This window comes from Petaurus breviceps, unplaced genomic scaffold, assembly GCF_028583685.1.
Source record: "Petaurus breviceps papuanus isolate PSGF00001 unplaced genomic scaffold, PetGlider_PUasm1.0 90919, whole genome shotgun sequence".
NCBI lineage: Eukaryota > Metazoa > Chordata > Mammalia > Diprotodontia > Petauridae > Petaurus > Petaurus breviceps.
The window spans coordinates 34184643-34203276 of record NW_027187378.1 but is presented as its reverse complement, the minus strand read 5'-3'; the positions used below and the strand labels follow the sequence as shown (position 1 = coordinate 34203276).

General features: G+C 37.6%; 1 protein-coding gene across 14 annotated transcripts in view; it reads left to right on the top strand.

The window, feature by feature from the left end:
* Positions 1 to 18634, top strand: part of PSD3 (pleckstrin and Sec7 domain containing 3) — an 804858-nt gene that overhangs the window by 495009 nt on the left and 291215 nt on the right. Inside the window, exon 12 of one of the 14 annotated variants that reach the window (XM_069075757.1) lies at positions 16508 to 16830. The exons of 12 other annotated variants lie outside the window; for them this stretch is intronic. In XM_069075757.1, coding sequence (XP_068931858.1) covers positions 16508 to 16528 — 21 coding nt within the window. In that variant the 3' untranslated portion in view covers positions 16529 to 16830. Of the gene's footprint in view, positions 1 to 4; positions 6464 to 16507; positions 16831 to 18634 lie in introns of those variants that run through there. One more of the 14 variants, XM_069075759.1, reaches the window with a different exon arrangement.

The following is an 18634-nucleotide window of genomic DNA, read 5'->3' as shown; positions in this document are numbered from 1 at the left end:
TTAGTGCCTTTGATGTATACTGGTTACTTTGAAATCACCATGAAGCTCCTGAAAGGAAACCTGAAAGCTCTCTTAGGTTTGGAGTCAACAGTGGATTCTTGCTGCCTTTTTTTCCTTCAAGGTTGGTGAATCAACGTACCTATCCCAGGTAGATGCATGTGTTTGAAACCATTAAAATGAGCATAAACAATCTTACTGGAGGCTTTGTTTGGTATTTATTTGTGCATTAATCCATGGCTCAGATGCTGAGTTTTGTTTTTCCAAAAGGTCATGTGTGCTATTTTGGTGTTTTTGAAATCATTCTCCAGGAATGCATGGGCTAGGTGCATTCGTTCTTTAACATTCCTAAGCCTACTAAAACTGTGATGTGCTGTGTTAAAATGGAGTTTATCATTTGATCTCTTCAGGGTAAAAGTAATTTATTAAAGTGAAGTAGGAATCGAGAGGAAGGGGAGATGAAGCGAGGAATAAATTAAAGCAAATATTAGACGTGCAGAAGGTCAGTAAAGAAAACCAAAATATTTTAAATGAAGATGAATGTTTCTTGTCTGACAATCAAGGGAGATAATTATGAAATATAAAATTATGCCTTACAAATTTCCTACCATCAGACAGTTTTATCTATGACTTTTGTGTTTAAGGGTAAATCAACAAAAAATTAATCAGCCTCTAAACATTTTGAGGCAAGCTTCTTTTTGGGGGGGAAAGGAGCTAATGGGGAGGGGTACTAAATTCTGTGTGCTTAAAAGACATCTTCAGACTAGGCCAGCCTTCCCATACCATACCCTTTCTGCCTATGGGAGTTTCTTGGACACAGCCCCTGGCATGGGTTAGGTTGGGGTAAAGATAGAGCTCCAGTCAAATTTACCCTCTTTGTAATAATGTCTTCTAGCATTTGTTAGAAAATTTTCAGCCATACAAAATATATAGATTAAGAATAATGAATCCGTTAAATAGGGAGTAGGTGTAAAAATGAGAAGGGAAAGGAGGGCTCAAAAGTGAAAGCCCACTAAGGTTGTTTATAGGATCATATACTCTTTGAGTTCAAACCTTGTTTTTAACATCCTTGCTTTACAAAGACCAGTCTAGCTAAGTAAAGATAGGCTTACCAACCATAGGCTGACTACATGGTGAGAGAAACTTTTAGCCCGTGGTAACTCAAAATACAAAATGGCCCTTGATTTTGTTGTGCCCCCTTGCATTTCTATACTGCCATGGGTAAGGGGACTGGAAGGGAGACAGAGAATTGCAAATATTTGCATGTAAGGAATTACACAGTTTTTATGCCATCTGTAAACTTTATCTTGGCTCCTAGATCCTTGTTCAGTAACTGAGTGGTCATCATACAGGAAGAGATGAGGTATACCAGTCTTGATATTCTTAGTATAAATGAAACCAGAACAAAGAAAGAAAATGGAGCCAAATGAAAGAATGGTTCCCATTGAGAGATTTATTCACATAGAGGAATCAATGAAGGAAAAGATATCAAAGGCATAGGAAAAATCTTAAGATGTTATCAATACTGAAAAAAAGGCAACCAAGAGAAATATTCATTACCTACCTCTATGCTTACTTTTCCATTTATGCAAAATGTTTGTGAAATTTACCTATACGTACATCAAGGGCTTCCTTGAGGGGAGGGTATTAGTAGAGAACAGGCAGGCTTTCTCAAGTAATATTCTATAAGTTGGATCTTTACCATGATGGTTGAAAAATATAGAGAACATACGGTATACCACTGTTGTTATTTGTTGATTATGGGGGAAAAAACACCATTTAATTTGGTAGAGCATAATGCCACTTTACAGGCTGTCTTCTAGCAAGTGCATTTCCCATTTCTACATCAAAGTTATTGCATGTTCCTTGAAAGATATGCTATCAGAACTAACCTTATTCAGTGATTGCTGATCACAACCCTCAGGTGAATCATAAAATTGGAGAGATGTGTGTTTGCTAAAAGCATTCACAATTATAAAGGAGGAGGCCCAGGTTGAGGTGTTCCTTTGGATAGTGAGGGTCCTCCATGTGTCCAGTTTTGTAGATAACGTTGTGCTGTTTATTGCAAATCTAGGCATTTGAAGTCCTTTTGTAAGCCATGTTACCCCCAACCCCCATTTATTCAATTCCTTATGTACTGTAGGATCCATATAAAAACTTCTGTTTGGCTGTTAAAACCCTCCATAACCAGGCTCCTTCCTACCTTTCCAGTCATTTTTATACCTTACCTCCACCCATCCTCCCCCACCAATATATTCTGTGATCTGGTGACATTGGCCTCCTTTTTTTTTTTTTGGAGGGGGAAAGCAGGGCAATTGGGGTTAAGTGACTTGCCCAAGGTCACACAGTTAGTAAGTGTTAAGTGTCTGAGGCTGTGTTTGAACTCAGGTCCTCCTGACTCCAGAGCTGGTGCTCTATTCACTGTGCCACCTAGCCACCCGTATTGGCCTTTTCTTTTCCTCCCATATAACACTCCATCTTACAACCCCAAGGAATTTTTCCCTTGCTCTCCCCCCAAGACTATATAAATTTTATAAATTCTCTCCCTCCTCATTTCTACTTTCTGGCTTCCTTGTTTTCCTTCAAGTCTCAGTTAAAGTCTTTCCTTTTAGAAGAAGTATTTTTCAGTCCTCTTTTGTCTTCTCTGAGATCTCCACTTTACTCTATGTTTATATGTTTACATTTACATGTATCCAGTTCACACATATCTGTTTCCATGTTGTCTCCTCTGTTAGACTGTGAACTCCTTGGTAACAGGAAATTTTTTTTTAACCATTCTTTTTATCTTCAGCACTTAACACAGTACCTAAAACAGCAGGTGCTTATAAATGCCTGTGGACTAAATGAATGAAGAGTTTGGTTTGACCATCTTCATATGAAGGATGATGATGTGGATGCAGAGTATTTCTTGTGAAGATTATGCATACAGATTAGATGAATAGACAGCTTAATTTAGGTTGGGACAGGTAGTACAAATGGGCAGTGAGTTGGGCCATGAATTAAATACAAGAAAAGAAGGCTAGATTGCTTTATGGAATTTGCAAAACTCTGTTAATGGCACTAAACTCATCTTAGAAACAAAACCCCATCTTCTCAATATTGGCATTCCAGTAGTATGGGATTGCTAGGTGGCACAGGATATAATGTGCCAGGCCTGGAATTAGGAAGACTCATCTTCTTAAGTTCAAATCTGACTTGAGATACTAGCTAAGTCACCTACCACTGTTTGCCTCAGTTTCTTCATCTGTCAAATGAACCGGAGAAGGAAATGGCAAGCCACTCAAGTATCTTTGCCAAGAGAGCCCCACATGGGGCCATGACTGAAAAATGACTGAATCGCAACAACAACAGATTCCACCAGTGGTATTATAGGACTGAAAGACTGAAAACATATCATCAGTCCTTGGAAATACAGGAGTAAAATATGTGATCTGGGGAAAAAGAGGCGGCTAGGAAGAGAACATGGGAATTTGAAATCTAGTAAAGAGAACTTAGAGCAGGTGATGATTTTAAAGCTGGATTAGTAGGAGGAAACTCAGAATAGGCACACAGATTTGGAAGTGAATGGCCAGAAAAATGCTTGGAGAACTTAGGAGATATTTGGTGATTATCAGTACTGTGAATAGCAGGAAAGTGCTGATTTGACAAGTGTAGGCTAATTAGCAGCTACCTCCTGTAAATTTAAGTAGAAACAGATGTACTGTGTAAGAATAAGCAAAGAGCTTGGGGTTATCTGTATGTGGAAGAAAGATTAGCTGGTCGTTAGATGCAGTATTTTAATCAATTAGTCAATGGAGAAGCATTTAATAAATGCCTACTGTGTGCCAGACACTATGTTAGGCACTGTAGTGAAATAAACTCTTCTTTCAGAGAGGATTCATTCTAGCAGGGAGTACAGGTACAGATAGAACTCTGTGCTGATAGACAGAAAGAGAAAAAATAATAGGAAGTCGTTAGGGACAGAATTAGCATCTGGGTGGAACTGGAAAGGCTTCATGGAGATGATGTTGCTGTCTGCTCAAGGAAGAAAGAGATCCTGGTTTGTTTGTTTTTTGACAGTTTTGTAACAAGTTTCTAAGTCTTTCCACTTGGAAATTTTTGTGTCTTAACAATTTGTTGCATGTTATGGGTTTCTTGGTTTATAAATAAAAAGCAAAGTGAACTGCTTTATATGTTAATATCTAGGTGAATTTTAAAAAAGAGTCACACATATGTGTACATTGTATGACATCAAAAGCAGAATACCTAGATTAAAGAGCTTTCCTAGACCATCCCCTGAAAAATCTCTTTTTTATGTGTAGCAGAAGTAAGGAGGCCTTGATTCTATTCTGGTTCCTCACTGGAGGGCAGAGAACGTGAGGGTTGGAAGGGATCATAGAAGTCTAGCGTAATCTAGTTTTATAGACAGGAAAACTGAGGACCAGAGGGCTACTGTTGGAGTCAGGACTAGAAGCCAACCAAGTTCCTTGACTTCCATTAAAATCCAGAATTCAGATTTTATATTATCTTCCCTCCCTCAAAAAATAATCCCCAACTCTGGTTAGCATGTCTTTCTTATACTTGGGGTGTGATAGATCTATGCAGTTAACAAACTCTTTTAGGGCCCTTAATAGAAATATTTCCTGTGAATTGACTTTAAGGATTTTTTTTTATTCTTCTGTTTTCTTCTTTAACCTGATTTTTCTTAACTACATGGCTCTTACCAGGCTTTACATCTTTGGAAGGAAATAATACAGAATGCTCTGGCTATCAAATTGCTCTGAGCTTGCAAGATATTGAAGTTACAGTATTAAATCCCTTCAGCTTTTCATTATATAACAACAAAGGGAAAGTCAGTTAATAAAAAAAAGAAAAGAATAAATTGTTTTGTCCTTAGAAACACAAAACTGTTGTGGCACACTCAGGTATGCAGTGTACTCTGTTTGTTGGAAACTGAAATGTTTTGGTGAAGCTGAAAGGGCTTCAGTTTATGGCACTGATTTATTGTTTTGTCATGTAATGGGCCAGTGGATTTAGAGTCAAGGCACCTGATTGCAAATGCTGCCTTTGTTACTTACTACAGATGTGATGAACTTGAACAAGTTCCCCTCACCTGTAAAATTAGGGGGTGGGGTTTGATTGCTTTTGAAGTCCCCCCCTTCCATTCTAAATACTATGATTTTTTTTGGAGGGGTGGAGTAGGTATAATAATAGAAAAGGAGATGAAAGTGACATATATCATTCTATGAAATGGCAGATACCTAGTCTATCTCTAGAATAATAATAGTGACTGACATTTATCTAGCATTTTGTGATTTGAAAAGCACTTGGTGTGGATTTATTATCTGTTCTGAACCTCATACCAACTCTTATCAGGCAGCTATTGCAAATTATAGTCTTCCCATTGTTCAGATAAGGAAAATGGTGGTTCAGCGAAGTTGGGTGACTTGCAGTTATCTAGCTAGTAAGTTTTGTTTTGTTTTTTGTCTTTTTTTTGGAGGGGCGAAGGCAGTGCAGTTGGGGTTAAGTGACTTGCCCAAGTTCACACAGATAGTGTTAAGTGTCTAGGGTCAGATTTGAACTCAGGTCCTCCTGACTCCAGGGCCAGTGCTCTATTCACTGCACCCACCTAGCTGTCCTATAGCTAGCTATATAAGTTGTTTTTTTTTTTTTTTAAAGCAATTGGGGTTAAGTAACTTGCCCAAGATTACACAGCCAGTTTTTGTGTGTGTGGGTGTTAAAAGTATCTGAGGCCAGAACTGATCCCAGGTCTTCCCGACTCCAGGCCCTGTACTTTTACTCACTGTGCCACCTAGCCCCAGCTAGTAATTTTTGCAAGAAGAATTTAAAACCAAACCTTTGATTCCAGGTCTAGCATTTCATACACTAGGCCACACTGTTTCCTGTTCTTCATGGTGTTGTTAGACCAGCAGGTCTTATCAACCAAGGACGCATTCATTCATACAGTGATAAAACTTGAATAGTCTGAAACCCATGAGCCCCCTTTCAGAATAACATTTTTTAATGCATAAAATAAAATACATAGGATTACAAAGGTAAACCAATTATATTGAAATGCAATTATCGAAATATTTTTAAAAACAAATCTGTGAGCAGCTCTGCGTAGATCTATGATACCCAGAGCTCCCCTTATAAGACTCGTTCCCATTCACTTTTATTGACAAATGGTTCATCCTATGCTCTCCTTTTATGATATGGGTTCAAGTGTTCTGGTGTGAGCCTGGAAATTTAGGACACTTCTGGTCCTCTTTTTGTTCATTTGTAGTCTCTAAGGGCCCTTTCAGCCTTACAGTCCTATACAAGTGCTGTGGTAGCCTTGATATCTTTTAGTCATATACCAAAAGTAATTCTCTCAGCAGATTTTAAATTCTTCATTGGGTCAAAGAGAAGAGCACATACTTAAGAATATAAGCTCTTATGAACATGAGAGGATGTTCAAGTTTCAGGCTAAGGAAACATTAGTGTCTGTCGATACCCACAGGTTGGTGTCAAAGGACAGGAAAAATCCACCTGGAAGGGGAAAAAAAAGGAACATCTTTCTAATGTGAAGGCTCAAATAAATTCTTGGAAATATTTGATCTGAGTTTTATTCTAGGTACATAGTTCAAAATAGGAACTGATGGGTGGTATTTAAATGTAGCTCTATAGAGATCATTCAGTGTTTCCTAGAATAGGTGAATGATTCCTGATGAGGGGGTCATTGAAATCCTGTTCACAATGGTATCCATGGTATAGATGATTTGTGATGCATTTTCCTAGTTTAGGCAGTAAGTTAGCAAATCTTTGATGATAGTTAATAGCTCTCCTCCAGCAATTTTGAATATTCTGTGTTAAAATTGGAACTAAGCTTTTTTCTTTTCCTTTTTTTTTTTAAGTCAGAAAACTGAGTCTGAAATGCATGATTCAAAGGATGTTTTGGGTTTTGGCACCTGAATGTCCTTCCACTGAAGGGTGGGAAAGAGTGTATACTGTGTTTGGCGTGTACTGTGAGTTTGGTAGTCACTAGTCAGACCTCAAATATAAAATGATGGTGGCAGTGTTTTGAATCAACTGAAGTTCTACCAATCATGCTCATTATATTTATTTTTTATTTTTGTTTTTTTTCTCAATTATATTAAAAAATTTTTTTTTAGTATTCATTTTTTTTAAATGTTGAGTTCCAAATTCTCTCCCACCGAGGAAGCAAACTATATACATGTGAGGTCATGCAAAACATATTTCCATATTAGCCATGTTTAAAAAAAGATGCTTATTATATTTAAAGATGTATCTGTATCAAAAAGTCATCTTAGAACTTTTTCAGCAGAACAGATGCTGCTTAAAGCATACAAACAGATTTCTCCTCCCCCCCTTCCCTTCCCATGTAGAGTTGTATTTGAGTGGGGGTGGTAGTAATACTTTAGGGTACTGTAATGGAATATTAGCGATTCCCAGAAAGATTCTATTTTTAATCTTATCATGCAGAAGCTACACAGTATTTCATATTCAAGTACATCCATAGAATTTAGAAATTCGTGTGATGAATTGTTTTTCCTTTTACTACTTAGCTACATGTGCCATCAACATTATTGTTCTTTCTGTACCATTCCCCTTCCCCCAGTATCTCCAGATTTACCAAATTCTTTATAGTTATAGGGGAAGCAAAACGATGTATTTCATCTAAGAAGGAACATTTGCTGGCCTATTTTAATTGCTCTTCTTCCCTTGCTTTTACTCACTGTCCTTATAGAACAGAATTATTCCCTATTTCATTTTCCTCCTCTGTAATATTGGCAGGATGGATATTGTGTTCTGTGTCAGTGGGCCAAATGTTTGGAGACTTCAGTGATTTGTATACAAATGCCTGACAATTATTACTATAATATGTTTAGAGGATAATGATTATAGTCTGCTGATTCAGGGAGTTCAGTGTTATGTAATCAGCTGGCACAGATTCGTGGTGTCAAAATAACAAATTTAAATCCTCTGCCTCACGTCTGCGAAAAAGTTGAAGTTTAGAAAGTAACTGCCACTTGAGTCTCTCTCAGAACTTGACATTTAAGCATACCCATCATTTTTATTTGGAATTTAGCCACCAGTCCTCATCATTTATGTAGATTTCAAATTGGAGAGCAGTTTTGAAATTTTAGCTGATAAACTAAGAGTTTTGCCAGTTGAGATGACAGTTTGTATAGAAACAAAGACCAAAGACCTTCAAAAATTGGGCCTTTTCTTCATTCAATTCCTTGGAGCATGAGCATCCCTAATGTGAACCCCTCAGGATAACTTTTTAATCAGAAATGAACAGCTTTCTTATAAATGTATTTCTTGGCATAGCTGTAATCAGGTCAGTGTGACCAGGGATTTTCTCTAGGGTGCTGATAGCACTTGGAGGCCTTGAGCTTTGTGGAAACAACAGAACTGAGTACTTAGTTAGCAGTTATAATTAGTTAAATAATAAATTACAAGTAGGTGTGCCAGAAACCACTGTAAGGCAGCACAGTTCATCTTTCTCCTCACCCATTGGAAAGTGTCCCATGTCCTGACCCTGTTCTCCATCATCCAAGTATGCACTTTGGGCTTTTTGCCTTTGGCATGATTTGTGGTACATTCCAAAGGATCAAAAATTATTATTATTATTCTATTTTGGAAGAGCCATGCTTTCATTGCCCCTCTGCAGATTTCATCCTTTCATATCTACTTATCCTATGTGGTTATAATCCCTGTTTTCCCATAACAATGTAGCGACCACCTTGTCTTTTTGTTCTTTAGTATCACAAAGGTCCCAGTGTACTACTACTCAGGCTAGTTGATTGACCTACCTGCTTTTGCGTCATGCCTGCCCTAGATGATAATGTTTTTTGACTGTCTAATTGCATGTAAGTCATTTCTGGTCACAACATGCTATGGTCTGCTTATCCCCATTTTACCACTTTCCATTGCCCTTTAGATTATTTGTAATTTTAATTCTTGTTTCTGAGCCTTAAAACACCAGGGAAAATATTGGTCTTAAAGATATGGGCTTTTGAGACAGTGATCAGTTCTGGTCATGAAAGCACTGTACAGTTTCCTATGTAAAATTTACCACTTGGGAAATAGAGTCTTCTTTCAACCTAGCTTTGGGCCCAGATGATTGTTCATCTATAGTATCTGTCCAGTATGACAACTCCAAAGGTGATTATCACAAGTTATCATTGCAGTGTGATGCGATGGAAAGATGTCCAGGGCTGGGAAGTGTGTTATGTGGACCTGAATCTGTTCCTTTTCAAGCAGGAGCTGGACCAGCATTTTTCTATTTTTTTTTTCTTTTTGAAGGGGGGAGGGTAGGGCAATTGGGGTTAAATGAATTGCCCAAGGTCACACATCTAATTTGTGTGTGTGTGTGTGTGTGTGTGTGTGTGTGTGTGTGTTAAGTGTCTGAGGCCAGATTTGAACTCAGTCTCCGGTCCTTCTGACTCCAGGGCTGGTGCTCTATTCACTGTGCCACCTAGCCACCCCGAACCAGCATTTTTCAGAGACTTCCTAAGAAAGATTCTTGTTGGGAAGGCATTTGGAATACATGGTCCCTTAGGTCTGTGATTTTAGCCAAAATCATAACAAAAGCAGACATAACCATAACCAAAAAACCCCATTTATTATAGTGAGGGACATTTACTTCCTATTGATCATATTTTATGATGGAACATAACTCCTTGTTTACCTTCATTTATCATGACTGAGTATGTTCAGTATATGTTCTAAAACCTACCTAGTGATTAGATTTAAATTTATTTAAAGCAGGGGTAGATGTCCTCCTGACTTCTTTTCCTTATAATAATGTAGTCGGTACCAGCAGTGTTTTGGTCATTGCTTGGAGCTTATTATATTCCATAGATACAAATCAAGAACAGATATGTAAAACTTGACATTTCTTGAGAGGAGTGCAGAAAGTTTATGGTAGTTTCATATTGAGGAAGATTGCTTTTCTATTAAATGAGGAAGGGTTTGCAGTATAACTTCTAGGCAGTTTTCCCCATAACTGATATGACCTTGTAGTGCAATTTAAAAAACCTATTTCTAAAATTTTTCCCCTGAACTTTAGATCTGCTGATGAAAACATATTCATTGTACTTTAAATCAGAACACCATGACGTTTCCCCCTAATTTTTTTCTCTCTCAACCACCTTCCCTGGGTTGAGTGGTAGAGAGTGCTTTAAGGTGGTAGCAGAGTCTAAAACGGTTTAATCAGACCAACTCCAGCCTGTACTGATGGTGCAAGAGGAATATTGCTTTTCAGCCTCATCAATCCCAAAAGCAAAGACAAATGAACTGATTTTTTTTTGTAGTAAATTGATAATAAAGAATTTTTTTCATTCTTCTCTTTCCCCTTTCCCCTTTCTTATCACGGGTGCTACTTGATAATTCATCTTCATTTTTTGCTGGATTCCCTTTATAAGCTATGGTGAAGAGCTTGTTATATATTGTGTTTCTTTGTATTTTCAAAGGCACAGTTGTCTACAGAAATGTCAGAGAATATTTCCAGCCAGCATTTTCAATGAGTACAAAGAGCTTACCAACCCACGGATATTTTTACCAGCTTTCCATGGGAGGACACACAGGTCAAATAATGAAATGAGTCCTGTTTGCTCGTATTCCTTGCTAGGGGCAGGGGAGAAGGCAAGGATTGAGCAAACTGGGGATAAAAAGATGAAGGACAGAGTGAGAAGAGGTGGCTCTGTGCTTATGGGGGTGGTTTTAATTTTGTTCTTTGACTTTGTTTTTTTTAGGGCATAATTGCTTTGCTTGTATTGACTCTCCCACTTACCCTTCCTCCTTGCTCAGGTCTTCCCTCCCTTTCCTTTCTACTTTTCTTTTTGTCTTCTTACCTCGCTCCTCTTGTCCTTTCTTCTTACATCATCCAAGATCCGAACTTTAGGAAGACAGGTGGTTGTAAAAAGAGGAGGAACGATCAAGAAGCGGAAGTAATCCAGCCACATTTTATTGCTGCTTGAGCCTGGCTTTTTTGTCCAGCATAATTTACTTGCTTTTTGTGGAGTGGTTTTCAGCATTCTGAGGGAACAGTTTCTTCTTGGGCTCGTGGCTGCAATTCAGTCATTCTGCATTTGTACATAGACCATTCTTTCTGCTTCCACCTCCCTCACCCCCATCTTGGCTAGATCTGCTATTAGGACCTCCTTTATCCCCTTTGAGTGACCCCCAATAGCAGTTTCTGATTTAACTCTTCACATTCCCTGATTTAATTGTCTTCATTCAAGTCTGTATGATGCAGGTCCTTTGGTTATTTTTCCTTATCTTACCTCTTCATTAATCTCCCACACTGCTCCCCTTTGCCCATGGACCAAATCCCTGAGCTGTCTTTCCATGTCTCCTTGGTGAGGATAACTGTTAAAAGATGAAAAGACTGAAGATTCTCCCTATTGCAAGGAGACTAGGTTCACATATCCCACATGTCTCACAGACATTTTGTGGGATATACCATTAGTTGTCCTTAGTATGTACTAAGAGTCAGTCAGCTGGCATTTATTAGGGGTCTGCCACGTTCCAGGTACTGTGCTTCATGTCACTCATCTATCTATCCATTCATTCATTTATTTATTTGTTTACCTTCATTCAAGTAGCCATGTTGATTCCACAGAATTTCCCTAGAACAATAGATGTGCCCTTCTCTTCATCCCTATTGTGGGTCAGAAATATCCGTTGACATGTGCCATGTGAAAACTGGACACAGACTTCTCAGCACAAGTTATCGTGCACTTATCTCCAGACTCAAGCACTATATCTCAACCAGAGACCTGGTGGATTGCATGTTTCTAATGATATAGTTTTTCTTTATGCAAATAATTCTATCTCTTCCCTCCCCCCTCCACTCCCCATCTCCTCTTTATGGTGTACAGCCCTGCTACTGGAAACTGGATATATTAAAAGAAATTAAGCTGTTAAGAACAGTGTCTTTGAATGAAAGTCAAAGGGATTGAGAGTTTTTCCTCAAAAGGAATAGGCAAAGTGATGATTTAATAACTGTCTACATGTGTGTGAGAGGAAATGTGGTGCTGAAGAAAGCAAGCTCTACTAGGAGTTAAAACTGAATTGAATCCCTGCTTAATTACTAACTAGTTTTGTAACCTTTGGCAAGTAAAAACCTCTCCAAACTTCTCTTTCATTGCTGTGAAATAGGAATTCTACTTACACAATCTGCCTCATTGTTTCAGTCATGTCTGACTGTTTATGACCCCAGTATGTTTATTGGGATTTTCTTGGCAGAGATACTGGAGTGGTTTGCCATTTCTTTCTCCAAATCATTTTGCATATAAGGAAACAGAGGCAAACTGGGTGAAGTGACTTGCCTAGGGTCACACAAGTGACCCAGAGTTCTATCCATTGAGCCACCTAGTGCCATCTATCTTATAGGTTTCTTATAAGGAAACCATTAAGTACTTTAGAAATGTGAGCTCTTGGTATTTATGTTGGAAAGAAAAAATCCAAAGGATGACTTAAAAAAATCTCCAAAAAAGGCAGCCCAAGTTAGCATTAGAACCAAGAACTCTAGTAAGAGCCTGAATTACTAGAGTTTGTATTGCTGCTATGTCTTTGTTATGTCTTTGTGATGTTATCTCAGTAGTCCCTTTCAGCTCTAAGATGTAATTATCCTGTGATTTTTTATTGTGGAAGCTTATCAGAGGATAAACTGTATCTTTATATTAAAACATAAAAGGCCAAAAGTGCCATAGGAGAGTGTTAATTCCCCAGATTATAGCATGCAACCCCTGCGTAAATCTGTGAGGATATATGTCTTGGGTAGGCTTTGCAGATGGGCTGGGAATGCAGCTGGGCCTAGAATGGACGGACTAAAAGAGATTGAAATAGATCACATTTGGAAAATTGTGTTGAGTTTTCAGTTATCCCCAAGATGTCCTTTGCTACAAAAGCCTAGATTCGAATCATGGAACACCTTGATCTCAGATGATTCAAAATTGTACTGGGCCTGTAATAAGAAAGACCCAAATTCAAATTTAGCCTTAGACACTTACTAGCCGTGTGACCCAGGCAAGTCACTTAATCTCTATTTGCTTCAGTCTCCTCAACTATAAAATGAAGGTTATAATAACTATACCAACCTCCCAAGGTGACTTTGAGGTTCAAATGGGAGATGTGTAAAGTGCTTTAACACAGTGCCTGGCACATAATAGGGATTGTATAAATTCTAGCTAGCTGTTTTTATGACTGTGGCTCTTTGGTAGAAGTAACATTGGCATTACCAAAGAATGGGGGGAGTAGGGGATATATGATAAGACCTCAAAAAGAAGTTAAGGATATGAGATTAAGAAAAGCATTCCAGGCAAACGTTATGCAATGGAAGCGGTACTTGCTGTGATTCATTGGACCCCACGATATTACAGATTCTGTGTACTTTTACTGATTCCATGTATTTTTACTGACCTAGATTTATTTTCCGCTGGTTGATGCCTTGGCAAAGTGGTTCTAACTACTGATTTCTGTTTATCATCTCCTATTACTCCCCCTCTCCCTTCTCCTCGAGTTTCCTGAGCCATAAGCCCCCTGTTGGCTTCCCTGCCAGGTTCCTCTTTCCTATGTTTTTCCATTCCCTGCTCATTGGCAAAACTGAGATAAGATGGACCTGGGGATCAATGGCAGTTTGACCCCTTTCCTGGTCCAGATGCTTGATGTCCTTCAGATAGTGACTTTGCTCAAGTCCCTTCCTCAGTGAAGCATTTTTCTAAATTCAGATTCTCAATAGTAAAAAAAAAAAATGCTTTAACAGAGATTAGTAGCAATTACTCCTGTTTGCAAAGTTAGGTTCACATCAGCGTTTTTCTTCCCCCAATTCATCCAACATCTATTAAGCATCTTCTTTCCCCATAGAGTCTCCATAGGGAGGTGTAAAGGTTAGATAAGACTTGGTGCTTATTCTTATGTTCTTTGTACAATTTGGAATAGGGACAAATACAGGACAGTTATAAATGTATCAGAGAGATGTAAAACAAGATCTGAGGACAAAGGTTAAGGAAGGCTTCATGGAGAGAAGGTGGTCTTTGAGTTAGCCTTTGAAGGGTGGGTAGGGATTTAATAGGCAGAGAGTAGAAAGGATGACATTTCAGATAGAGGAAACAGCAGTATATTCAGGGCACTTAGGATAGTCTGATTGGACTGGACCCTGGAGTAGAATAATGTGAAATACCTGGAAAAGGTAAAGTGGAATTAGATTGAATGTGACGTAAAGGAGCCTGATCATTATTTAATAGCTTAGTAGAAGATTTTTGAGCAGAGAAATGGTATGTGTCCTTGGTGGCACAAACCCTTGTGTGTCTTTGTGGTTTATTACTCTCAAGTTTGAATCAACAAAGGTTTTCTAGGCAGAAAGTAGAGCAACTTAAGAGAAAAAAGTTCTTGTTGGGTACTTTTTCACTCATGTCTGACTTTTATGTGACCCCCTTTGGGGTTTTCTTTTTGCCTTTTGGAGGGCAATTGGGGTTAAGTGACTTGCCCAAGGTCACACAGCTAGTTTTTGTGTTAAGTGTCTGAGGCTGGATTTGCACTCAGGAAGATAAGTCTTCCTGACCCCAGGCTTGACATTCTACCCCCTTCACCACCTAGTTTGCCACATTTGACTGGGTAATACCTTTACTTTTCTTTCACCTCAACCACTTTCAAATGTTGTTTTAATTTTCAAAGGAGTTGACCGGGCCTCCTTGGTTCAGTCAAGCTCTCCTTCTGCCTTGAGGGCTACATCAATTTTCCTTTTGTTTTGGTGATGATCATTCTGTTTCCTCTGTGCCTGCAGAGCTTTTTACTTTGTGACAGAATTAGGTATGGCGCATTGAAGCTATTAGTATTATATTGATGATCCCAGTAGAGACAAAGTCCCAGAACAAAATGTTCCACTGGGAAATAAAACCAGCAGAGGATTGGATTTGGGCATATTAAATTTTGAAGAGGCCTTGAAGCTACAGACTGGGAAAGGAGAAGCCACAGATAAAAGGAAGAAAGACCTCTGCAAAGAAAGTGACACCAAAAGCCAAGTATAATGCAAAGGTGAGATTGAGATCCATAATCTGGATTTCAATCTGATAGCTAGAAGTACATGCTCACTTTTTTGGGGTTTCTTCTCCCTTTCTGGTTTGTTAGCTCCAAAGCCTCTTGCCATATTGCTTTTTTCTTTCTTTGTCTTTATATCTTTATGTGACATAGTTTTTTAGTACTTAGGAGAGGAACTTAGTTCTCACTTCATCTTGAAAAGGAGAGCAGTTTCATAATTATGGAGGTTGGGGGCAGGAGAGGAAGAGATCCTAAAAGAAATGTCCATAACTGTAGAATGTATAATCTAACTCTGTTCTGAGTCACCCAAAGGGTCTGGGTTGGTCTGAAGCAAGGATGAGGCTAGTTCAAAGGATAGATAAATTGCCCATTATAAAGTAAATATTATGGGTTCCCTCCACTCACAGAAAGTGTCTAAAAATTGTAAAAATTGCTATCTGTTGTCCTGTATAATGACTGGCCTGCTAGTGAGCATAACTACATGGATGGCTAGCTCTTTTCATCCTTCTGACCAGAGTAAACTTGGGTGAAAGAATAAATGTTAGGAGAGGAATTGGCAAATAGAGAAGCCAGGGTGTGGGGAAACCTTATCTGATGTCATTATTTCTTCTTATCCTTTTTTGGTATCTTCCACTACCCTGCCTGACTCCTGCTCTTATACTTTGGGGGAGGAAATGAATGTGCAAAATTGTATTTTTGGGACACTCTTGACTTAGTTGTGAATCATTGAATTTCTTGAGCTGTGAGGGCTCAAGGTGACTTTAGAGATCAGTTAATCCTGCTCCCTTATTGTATAAAAGGAGAAAACTGAGGTATAGATATATTAGATGACTAAGGTCAAGCCATTATTAATTAGTGATTCTCAGACTAGAACCTGGCTTTTGATTGCAGTATGATTTTATTTTCACCTTGTACCATTCCATGTTGCTTTCCACTCACAATTGTCCTTTTTTTTTTAAAGAGACTTCCATAACCTCTGTACACTGACATTAACTTTTCACCTTACATACTTATCAACTGCTGATAAGTATAATTAAAAATATATTTATATATTACATATATTATATTAATATATCACATATTAATATAATGTATAATTATATCAATATAATATAGAAATATTAATGTGATATATAATTAAATAAGTACAATTCGTCTTTTTTTACACCATCAAAATTACTTAGATTAAAAAAGGGTAAAACAGATTAATTAAATGTGACAAACCAACTTTTAGCCATTGTCATGACAGGCATCCTTAGAAAAGGCAGGTGGTGAGTTTTTTTGGTTCCTTGGATTAGCTCAGCAGTTATCAAAATACAGTCCTCAGGCTGCTAGGAGTCCCTTAGACCTTTTCAGGGGATCCATGAGGTCAGAACTATTTTCATAATAATACCAGATGTGATTTGTCTATTAAGATACTCTCCCCTTTTCTAACTACATATCTGTGTAAGACTGGATTTTTCTTCATATATTTCAGAACAACATCACAACAGATTGAATGCAGAAGCAAATGTGACACATCCAGCTGTCTTCTATTAAGCCAAACTTGAAAGAGATTTGCAAAATTTGTAAAAGCAATGCCACTCTTCTCACTAATTTAAAAAAATTTTGAATAATAAGGATTATTTTTTCATTAAATATGTTAACATGTAATGGGTTTTTTATTTCAAAATTAACATTTTAAAATTTTATCACATATTTTTAATATGGTAAATAAATATCAATAGATATAGTTTACGTAAACAAAAGCTCTTTGGGGTTCTCAATTTTTAAGAGTGTAAAGGAGTCCTTTCACCAAAAATTTCAGAACTTTGCTAGATTTAGATAGATGTGATCCAAGTACTTTATGTGGTTCCTGTTCCCGAAGGAAGAATGATCTGATGATCTTTTTAACCTCATCAGAAAAGTTTTTCCATATTAGAGGTGATATATTTTTAAATAGCATTCAATGGAAAGAATCCTTCATTTTGTTTTCAGACCAATTTCTGGGCCCTATTAGAGTTCATTAATAATACACATTTGTTCTTTTCCAGGTTTTCCCAGATATTTGTTTCTTTAAATACTCATGGTCTTTCAGCAGCTGAACTCTACAACTGATAATTAAATATATTTATACCTATTTTTTATTTTTGTAATAACCAGTCTTCTCTTCCCTGAGGATTTATTTATTCCCTAAAGTCAGTATATTATGGTTGAATCAGATCCATCTTTATTGTCTTTGTTGCTGCAAATAATTCTTTAGTATTTTCAATTTTTTCTCTTTTTTTCCCCTCTGGGATGCTCATCTCTAAACTTAACTATTTGATTCTAGATTGATTGTCTATTTATATTTTCAAGGTGATTTTTTTTTAATTTTCCATGTGATTTTGAAGTTAACCAGTAAGATATACCCTTACTTGTTAAACTGCACAATAAGTGATTTAGGGAATGTCCATGATGTGTTAATGCTCAGCTTCCTTAAAAGGAAAATCATCAGTGTGTAGATTCTGTGTTATAAATGTATTAAGGAGGCATAATTTTAGACAAATGACTTGATACTTTTTATAGAACAATTTTTTCCCTCTTTCACTGTGTGGGGGTTTCCTGTTGCTCAGTGTGGTTTGACTTTATCTGCCTTTTTAGCTATCTAAGAAGGCCTAAAATAGCCCTATAAGAAAAAATGTGAGACCCCTAGAGGGATAGTCAGCTGGTAGGATGATAATGTTTTCTTTGAGGGCAAATATGATGCAGTGAAAAAAAGATCACTGAATTTGGAGTATTGATATGCTTGGGTTCAGGTTTCAGCTCTGCTTCCTTGTGACCTCTGTGACTTTGGACAAATCCTTCAACCTTTCTGGACCTCAGTTTCCCCACCTTTAAAATGAAGGGATTAGATTAGATGATCTTTAACATTCCTTTGGTCTCTACCCCTTAGCTTTTATCTTACGTGGTCATCTGGGAGTCAGTCACGGTCATCTGGGAGTCAGTCTCAGTCAACATGGGATATCATCTTGTAGAGTTCTCATTTAATCTTGGGGGTATGTGTGTAATATGAAAGTTTTGCCTTTATACTCATCTTTGATGAGATTTAACATTTAACAGAATTTACTGCCTTTTTTTTTTTCAGCTAATGCAGAATAAGGTGATACATAATAGATTCGCACGGGTAGATTGTAATTGAATAGATTTGAATATAGCATGGGCCAAGCCACATTTTCCTAAAACATAACCATGTTAAAGGGATTCTACTGCATTTTCCTCCTAATCTGTCTAAATTAGAAGGTTTTTTTTTCATTATGTTAGCATGGCTAGAGGTTTTACTTAGCATTTTTTTAATGATAGAAAATCATCATATATATTTTGAGAACGGATTATAAGGCAGGGTCCTCCACTAATTATGCCCTCCACTAAACTTTACTCCAGTGCCAAAGACATGGTAATGACCCTGATTTTTTACAAAGGTTGTGCCAGTTTATATGCATGCACACACATACACACCCTGATATGTCGATATATGGATATGTGTGCATATGCACACAGACAATACATATACATACATGCATATATACATGCATGCATGTGTGTGTGTGTGTGTGTGTGTGTGTGTGTGTGTGTGTGTGTGTGT